This window comes from Charadrius vociferus, unplaced genomic scaffold, assembly GCF_000708025.1.
Source record: "Charadrius vociferus isolate BGI_N301 unplaced genomic scaffold, ASM70802v2 scaffold278, whole genome shotgun sequence".
NCBI lineage: Eukaryota > Metazoa > Chordata > Aves > Charadriiformes > Charadriidae > Charadrius > Charadrius vociferus.
The window spans coordinates 2,601,193-2,610,716 of record NW_009649705.1 but is presented as its reverse complement, the minus strand read 5'-3'; the positions used below and the strand labels follow the sequence as shown (position 1 = coordinate 2,610,716).

At 35.1% G+C, this 9,524-nt stretch overlaps 1 protein-coding gene across 3 annotated transcripts in view; it reads left to right on the top strand.

The window, feature by feature from the left end:
- IFT88 (intraflagellar transport 88) overlaps positions 1 to 9,524 on the top strand; it is a 49,912-nt gene that overhangs the window by 8,650 nt on the left and 31,738 nt on the right. For all 3 annotated transcript variants that reach the window (XM_009890630.1, XM_009890629.1, XM_009890628.1), the window contains exons 8-14: positions 1,750 to 1,854; positions 3,013 to 3,115; positions 3,765 to 3,879; positions 3,979 to 4,210; positions 5,771 to 5,841; positions 6,295 to 6,381; positions 9,143 to 9,242. In XM_009890630.1, coding sequence (XP_009888932.1) covers positions 1,750 to 1,854; positions 3,013 to 3,115; positions 3,765 to 3,879; positions 3,979 to 4,210; positions 5,771 to 5,841; positions 6,295 to 6,381; positions 9,143 to 9,242 — 813 coding nt within the window. The remainder of the gene's footprint in view (positions 1 to 1,749; positions 1,855 to 3,012; positions 3,116 to 3,764; positions 3,880 to 3,978; positions 4,211 to 5,770; positions 5,842 to 6,294; positions 6,382 to 9,142; positions 9,243 to 9,524) is intronic.

The following is a 9,524-nucleotide window of genomic DNA, read 5'->3' as shown; positions in this document are numbered from 1 at the left end:
ATGTCTCGTGTAGTGTGAATATTTTCAATTACAGAATAGGACATTTACCCTATTAGACTATGACTGGAAGATTTCAATTGTCTTGAGGACTGTCTTTCAGGATGGGTAACATCCCATGTATTTTTGCCAACTACAAAGAAACATTGTATTAATGCCTTTCTTCAGTGATCCTGATCAAACTAAGACGAGATTGAACATTGGTCATCTTGATGGTGGTAGGTCAGCCTAGACAGTTCTGATATCAGGATGATACTGTACTGTGTGAGGACTGCCTTTCTGCTTGCGCCTACTAGGACAACCATCTGGAATCCTGGTCTACCTCAGTGATATTCCTTTCCAATGATTTTTGGGTTATCTGTTGAGCTAATAGCCTGAGAGCTCCTTTGGAGAGAGGGATTTCACTTAGTGTATCGTTGCCTGGCAGTCCACACTGTAGGGAGTTCACTTCCTTGGGGAGTTAACAACAAGGCTTCTAACAGTGAAACCCTGAGTCCTAAAGCAGGACTTAAGTCTGGTGTTTAGACTGGATGGGTTCACCCTTCAAGCCAACAAAGATCCTCTTATGTTGCACTTTTGTAATAAAACATTTTTTTTTTCTGCTGCTGATAGCTTCTGATCAGAGAGTATGAAAGAAGTCTGTCCATTTACTATGTTCATTTAGGATCAGTATCTTTACAGACCTATCAATTTATTTCTGATATAATGTCTGAATTTCACCTACACTAGAAGATGAGCCAACCTGTTTTGCTAATTTTTCTTGAGCCTCTTGCATGTGCAGCCAAGAATGTTCTTTCTTTGATGATGTCAAAGGGTTGTTTCTTATGTAGATTATACCAGACCATTCTGAGGGCCCTCTGGGATGTTTGTGTTAGTTTCCGACAAGTCCAGCAGAATATGCGTTTTCCCGCAGAAGTCATCAAAGTTGCCAACTCATTATCTATAAAACAGCAAAGTTGCATTTGTCTCCTATCATAAGGACTAAGAATCAGCCAACATCATGAGAAGTACTTCCATCACTGCTAGCTGCCAAATAGCTACCTTGAGTGCTAGCCATTACTTTTTAACCATTGTGCCCTTGCAGAGGCATACAGGGCTGCTAATGGCACTTGTAGACCTGTAGCATTACTTGCATGAAGGGTCTTGACACCAATCTGCAGAAGATTATCATTGGATAAAATAGTAATTTTGGAGTTACTCAAATTGTGAATGTACATATGAAATACCACTTGTAGATCAACAAAAAGGGAAGCAATTTACCAGCATACAGAATTAGTCAAGGTGTACGTACAGCATATATTTGTGTAGCATGCATGTTTACTTCCTGCCTTTGCTTTCTTTCCTTCCAACACTACCTTGCACTAGGATTCTGCAATAAGAAAACATGCCAAGCCTTAAATGCTCCCTCTTCTTTTTTTTTTTTTTCTTTTGTAAACATGTATGTGCACGTACTGTGACTAGTACAAGTAGAATAATCTTCTAGGGTTGTAAGAGATCATGGCGCATATATGTGTGTGACTATACTTCTCTAAAATTATACTGCTAAGCAGATTTAGACAACTGTGTGTCTGCTTATTGCTAATTAACACCTTCCTGTGAGTTATATTGCTACTTTTCAGGCATGGGGTATAGTCTGTGCATCTGAAGAAAATGGACATGAGTATATCCTTTTCATACTTGTTTTGAATGTATTTTTGCTGTCTTGGGTTAGTAAGGTTCAAGGCATTGCTAAATTCTAGTATTTTATTTAAGGCTCTGGAGAAAGCAAAAGAGGCTGGGAGAAAGGAAAGAGTATTGGTGAGACAACGTGAACAAATTGCTACTCCAGAAAACATCAACTTGGACCTCACTTACTCAGTAAGTGCTTAGAAATCTTCAGTGAGTGAAAGGTGTTGGTAGCAAACCTCCTAAAGAGACATCTCAGTGTTTGCTGAGTGTGTGTGTGTTGTAATGCTCCTAGGATTGTACTGGTTCAGATACAGTCTGCTTTCGGGGACAGGGGAAGTTTGTGAAGATAAAGTGAATAGCTTCTTGAAGTTAAAAACTGAACACTGGATTGCAAAATCCATTTATATCATGGAGTCTATTCCTTTGCAATCTCAAGTACCAGAGCAACCACGTAGTCAACATTAAGTGAAGAGGGATGCCCATGAGCATCTGTTCCAGCTACTTATTGGCATACAACACATGCATATCAAAATATAAGATGTAAACCCTGTACTTCAAAAATTACTATTCTAGAAAATGTAACATGACCAGAGAAGAAAACAGGAAAGATCAGACACTGCCTTTAACTTGAACCATAAAGTGACAGAGAATATATTACATTAAATAGGATATGTTAATATATTAATATTCCTAAATCCTGAATCTTAAAGCAGGTAGTTTATTTCCTGGTTTTCAAATGAATAGTAGACTTCTTTAAAAAAATAAAAAAAAAAACTTAGGAGGAATTTGAAGTTGTACTCTAGGTAGCACTGTAGAGAAAATTATCAACAATGAATACATTGAGTTTGGCAGACCTAGTAATTTATTTTACAGTGAAGGTGAGGGTAAAGCTGGGGAAAAAATGTGGAGATATTTTACCCGATACCAACAGAATTTCTGGTTTGAAACAGCAGTTTGGAAAAATGCTCTCCTCAAACTGAGTGACCAATTTTTCACATTGGGAGTCATAATTTACACACAGTTTCTAAGAATTATCTTGTATGAATGTTTTTTAATATCCTTGCATTATAACACTGTTTACTTAGGTCTAAAGCCCACTTAGCATGACTTTTAATAATAGTTATTTAAGTACAAAGATAAAAGAATTACCTAGAACAAGTAGATTTCAAACTTGTTTTCTCTGTCAATGTACAAGAGCAAAGGAACATTAAAGATGGGAAGCTTAAAACTGGTAAAAGTAATACTTCCAAGGTAAATTAATTTGAAATTACCTATTATGAATTCAAGCTTATTACTGTTGAGAGAACAACACTATTTTCTTGTACCTATAATTCCATTTTTCTATAGGTTCTTTTCAATCTGGCCAGTCAGTATGCTGCTAATGAAATGTATGCTGAAGCACTGAATACCTATCAAGTTATAGTGAAGAATAAGATGTTCAGCAATGGAGGTAGGGTACATTCCAAAGTGGATTAAAACTGGTAGTCTGGCATTCAAAATAAGGACTTCATCTGCATAGCATTAACTCACAGAGATGTCAGCCCTCGTGTCTGCCAGTCAGAGCGGATGATGGATACTAATAATCTCTGACTTGGTATAACTTAATGTGGTTTGGCTTTCCAACTCATGAAGTCTTTTCTGGCTAAGCTAAACATAAAGCCAAATACATTATTTCCTCATACAACGCACACTATGTTGTCTGCTCTAATATTGTTTTTTTTCTCTTTTGACTCAACTTTCCCTTTCCAAAATCTTCTTTTTGTATTTCACACCTCTTTGAGATTCCTACAGTGCATTTTTTTCAGATGCTTGTTGTCTTCCTTGAGAGGACCATAAATAATCTCTGCCTCATCCCTCAATTCATAATCAAAATCAGAATACATCTTACACTGATAGTTCTTTTCTAGCTTTCATTACTTCGTCTCCTTCTGAGTGAAAATTCACAGAAGGCTGTTCTGTGCAGTGCTTCTTTAAAGGGCCACTCGTATGCTATAACGAAGACAAATTTATTAAGTTGTTCTACTCTGTCACTTTGAAACAATTTAAAAATGCTGTAACTATGTTTTAAAAGACTGTAACTCATTGACTTCTTTTGATAGGTAGACTGAAGGTGAATATGGGAAATATATATTTAAAACAACGAAACTATTCCAAAGCTATCAAATTCTACCGTATGGCTCTAGACCAGGTTCCTAGTGTCCACAAAGAGATGAGGTGAGTTCCAACTTGTAGGCATGGCTCTGAAATACAAGTTTTGGATACAGTATAATTTGATAGTTAAAAATATAACCTAATCCTCATTTCTTTCCTTAGGATTAAAATAATGCAAAATATCGGAATTGCATTTATTAAAACTGGCCAGTATGTTGATGCCATTTCTTCATTTGAACATATAATGAGCATGTCCCCAAACCTGAAGGCAGGCTTCAACTTGATTGTGTGTTATTTTGCTATTGGAAACAGTGAGCAAATGAAAAAAGCCTTCCAAAAACTGATTGCAGTTCCCTTGGAAGTGGATTATGATGACAAATACATTTCACCAAATGTAAGTTTGAACAAAGCAAACTATGAACAGAATAAACTGTGTCTTTATATGGTAAATCAGGAGAAAAGGGGAAGAGACCTTGAATGCCTGGACTATACCGAATATATAAATCAACATGTATTTATGTATCTAAAATAACTTCCTTTTAACCAACATGGACGTAGTGTGGAAGTACTGCTCAGAAGTGTAAAATAATATTGAGAACATTCAAATACTTTTTTCCTGAAAAGATAGGATGTGCATAAAATCCATACCACATGATTGTCTTCATAATGATTTTGTTGAAATTCATTTGGGCTGACTTACGTAGCTCACTTACTGCTTTGCCTCCTTTATGTAAATTTTAATAAAATATTTATAAGCTAAAATAAAGGGAGCAAAGCAATGAGTGAGTTAATGTAAGTTATCTCAATGGGGTGCTAATAAAACTTGTAATACTGTAGTGTTATTTTGCAAAAGAAAATTTTAGTAAAGTTTACGTATACTTACTTTAATTTATTAGACTTTGTTGGAAACTGGACTTCCTTTGTACCTTATGATGTTAGATAACCAGCACCTTTGTACCTTATGATGTTAGATAACCAGCACCTTATGATGTTAGAGACAGGAAGAAGTAATTAATAGGTTTAGGGTCCCCCTTAGAAAGGTCCTCTATAGAAAGATCAAGGCGAGCCCTTTATATTCTCTTAGCAATCTTTTTTTTTCAGTGATGCAAAACTTCCACTTTCAGTCCTAAAAATCAAAGATATAATTAGTCTTCAAACTGTTTTCAGCTTACGAGTAGCTGTTGCTTCCTATTGTCCCAGCATAAGCAATGAAAATTTAATATATGAAGCATATATATTTATTTGTATTGATAAATATGTATATAATCTCTTATATATCTTTTAATATATAATTGATACAGATAGGATTTCTCATATTAGAAAATATGTAACAGTAAGGGTCATTAAACGCATGAATTAATTTAAGCCTATGCAAGATCATTTATTGGAAGAAAAGCTTTAGACTGTAGAAGTTCTTTCTAAGGATAGGCAAGCTATAGTTTTCACAGACATTCCAAGTTCTGTATTTTGTTATGAAGAGGTCAGAGAAAAGATCACAAAGTTTCCTTCTGGTCTTTATTTTGTATAAATCTATGATCTGTACCCAATAAATGAGGAATTTACAGCATTACAAGTCCTCATCTGCTGAATACCACTGCAGTTCAGGAAATGCTTAAGCATGATCTTACTTTTAAGCATATAAGTATTCTCACTGTGACTTGCAGCCTTCCCAGTCTGATACACGTGACATTAGTTACACCTATTAACAGCTCTAATGTGAGCTATTACCACATACATGAGCAGAAGACAGGAACAAAGTAGTTGTAATGTCCAGTTTCAGATTTTGTGGTTAGACTACTTTAAACTGAAGCTAGCTTTTTGAAATGTGAAAAGTAAGTAACTGACATTATAGACTATGTAATTTGCATCAATTTATGTTTACAGTCATATTGTCTATAAAATCATTAAAATGCATGTATACTGGCATAATTTGCAGTTGTTCTGTCACCCGCAGGATGATCCACATACAAATCTACTGATTGAAGCCATTAAAAATGACAGCTTAAGACAGATAGAGCGTGAGAGGTAATGGTGGAGTCTATTCTTTCTTGACTGTGGTGCGATGGATTTTAGCTCCTGGAAGTATTATCAGTCTTATCACGTGTCCACAGCTCTTGTTATAAAAGTGCCCTCATAATTCCTGGGAAAGAACACACTTAAAAGAACCAGCTGGATCACTCAGTTTAGTGTGCTGCACTGAAGTAGAATATCTACCCCAAATGCTATAGGTTACACTGCTTAAACTTGCAGCATTGGGTTTTCCTAAAAATATAACTATAGTGTTCAGTGAAAGGAAGACCAAAAAAAATGGAGAGCTTTATCAGATACAGGGCAGTAGTGGGAGCAGGGGACTGGTTAGATTGACCTCTAAGATTGTCCGGAGTGTACGAAGAAGTAAGAACAAGATTTGGTTATCTTTTTTCTGTACATGTTTTTGAAATGGTGACGTGTTTTTGTTTTGTGGGTTTTTTTCCTTAGGAAATCCATGGCAGAGGACTACATCATGACAGCTGCTAAACTCATTGCACCAGTAATTGAGACATCTTTTGCAGTGGGCTATGACTGGTAAGAGTCAAGCAGGGCTTCATTTTAGAATCATAGAATGGTTAGAGTTGGAAGGGACCTTAACGATCATCTTGTTCCAATCCCCCTGCTATAAGGCCTTCCAGTACCTAAAGGGGACTACAGGAAAGTTGGGAAGGGACTCTATCAGGGACTGTAGTGATATGCCAGTACGTGTCAATCTGTGGTGCTGGTTATGGAAACAGATTCCCAAACATCAACAGCTGGGGAAACATAGTTTGATGTTATTTTCAGTTTGCCTTCATAATGCTCTGGAGAAGAGCAAAACAGAGCATTAGAGTCTATTCTGTCTTAAAAATCAATTTCATTTTATCATTGAAACTGAACTGTTAATTATACATTTTGAGCTGTTCTGTATTAGCACAAAAAGAGCTTCTTAAAGTTCGATTGAATTTTTAAATTACAATTTGAAAAAATTAAAAATTAAAATTTTCAAAATTAATTTTGAAAATTAAAGAACTTTAAAAAGTGTCAATAGACAAATACTATACAGAGGGCAATGATCGCTGCTCTGTACTGTAAGTTTGAAGATAGCATAATGAAGATGTGGTGTGCCTAAGAAGTTTTCAGTACTCCATAGAGTCATTATATAAAACACTGGAATCTAAATATTATTAGAAAGGTTATTTGCATTTTCTTTATAAACTTAATATTTATAAATGTAAACTTAATCTACTGTTTCTTAAACACTTATACACGTTATACAGTGGTAGGCTGCTGATAGTTTACCGTTTTGACTTTTGTATCAACTTTAGTTTTCAATTTACAGCTTGGCTTTTGCTTTCTGTGGTATTTTCTACAGCAGAATACTCTTCTCTCTAGAACAAAATGAAATAGACACGCTTCCTGTAAGGACAGTGTAAAAATTATTAGTATAACATTTCAATGTGTTTTTTTAACTAGTTTTTGGTTTTCTATTATAAGGACTTACTTTGATATTTTTAGTATTTTTATAACATTATTGGCAAATAACATGTATGCAAATGAATGTTGTGTATCTGCAGGCACAACATTACTAACAGATGTGTTCAGTGTTTGGGAAGTAAAGGAAGTTTGGGAAAAGAGAACTTTCCTTTACCTGGGTTTTTTGGTTGGTTGGTTTTTGGGTGGGTTTTTTTTTGGCCAGTTAAGATTATTTTCAAATTTTGCAGGTTCTGTAATTATAATTTACGTATAAAGCTAGTTATATTGACATGAAATAACATCTCACACAGACATGTTTAGTCTGCTAGAGTCCACAAGGTGGTGTTTGATGGTTTAATAATCATTATAATCTAATAATTTTCCTACTTTTGCCATTCTAAGTTCTCAGAACTTAAATGGTATGTCTTGTGAAAATTAGCGTGCTCCTTTATAACTTGTTAGCATGAGTAGGTCAGATTTGTTTGCACTGTATCTTGTATTTTGTTCAAGAAAACTGGAAAAGGTTGTCAGATACTCAGTTTCGTTAGTGCTCTCCGCAAAATACTTGTCATGAAGTAAAACTCTTTCATATCTGTTCTGGCTAATTAAACAACTTCTGGTGAGATGTGTGGGATTGTTTTGTGTATATCAGGACAGGTTTACTCTCTGTTCTTCTAGGTTGAGGTATTCAAGCCCACTGAAGAAGTTTAATTAGCAGTTTGAGCTTGGTTTTCCAAATACGATGCTTTGTTATAAGTCCTCTGAGTATTAAATGTGCTTTTAATCACATTAATTTTATTTACAGAAATAAAGTAAGCACAATGTAATATAATCTGGGGACTATCCTGTCATATTCCATAAGGAACAGTTGGATAGTTAGATCTCATTGCATTTTATGGTTAAAAGATGTTAACAGTAACAGTTGAAAACTGGTTTTTCTCTTTCCTTTTATTACAATTGTCTTTGCAGAAATTGCTGGTTTTTTGGTATGATTTTTCCTCCAACATCAAAAGGCATTTGTATACTTTGTATAGAGACTGTCTGTATGTTAACCCAATTATAATAGCCTGGCAGTTTGTTAAATTAAACTTTTGTTGGCAAATTAGCCACCTATTAGAAGAAAAGAAAAAGGCTTTCCACCACGTAAAAATAAAAAAAAAATGGAAGGGATTAAAGAAGCATCCCACAAAGTTGTTCATTTAGTGTGCTTAATTCCAAACAGTTTGAGAGCACAGTATACGCATACAATAAATAAAGGTCTTGTTTCAAATGATTAGGCAATTTTAAAGTGCACAGCATCAAACCCTAAAAGATGCTGTTTGTGAACGAACACCTGAACTATCTACTCTGTTCCCTAATCCAAAAGTAACTGGGGTATGATCAGAAAGAGGTTTATTATTACGGATCCGTTATTATTATTACATAGCTCAGCAATACAGCCTGCAGTCTCTGGCTTTGTTCACTAAGCTGGTTTATGGGTTTGGTAGTGTATGCAACGAGAGATCAGATTTGAAAAATCGGCTGATAAAATATATCCACAGAAAATGGTTTGAAAAATGAACTTATCATCTGACATCATATCACTCAGTGATGGAAAATAACATGATATTTAGGCAGCTGACTAAAAAAAATGAGAGCAGAGATAGTAGTATTAAGTTAGGTTATGGGAATAAAATGTTTTTTCAAATATTTTTCATCACAGTGTTCTTTGCCTCTATAAAGAAAGAATAGCTAAGAACAGCTCATTTTGGAAAGTGAATTAGCTGCAAAAATATATAACTTAAAGTGGCATTTGCACAGATGCATTTTGTTCATTTTTATGGCTGGCTTTTTGTTGCAGGTGTGTTGAAGTAGTAAAAGCTTCCCACTATGTGGAGTTAGCCAATGACCTGGAGATAAATAAAGCAACTACTTACTTGAGGCAGCAGGATTTTAACCAGGTAGAGTAACTTTTCACCTTACTACTTTTGAATACTGTATTGGCAAAGATATCTTTCTTAGCCACAGAATATTTTTCAGCAAGGGAAAGAATGATTAATGCAAACATAATTATTATGTTGATGCTCCTCAGTAAAATAACTCTATAAAAATACTGGCAAGCTGAATACCTCTGTCATCTTTTAAGGTTCTTCACCTTCCATAGCTTGGGGGGATGCACACAGGGCCACGTGCTTAACTTTACCCCACTTTTTCTTCCCATATTTAAGCTATTCTGGTTTCCT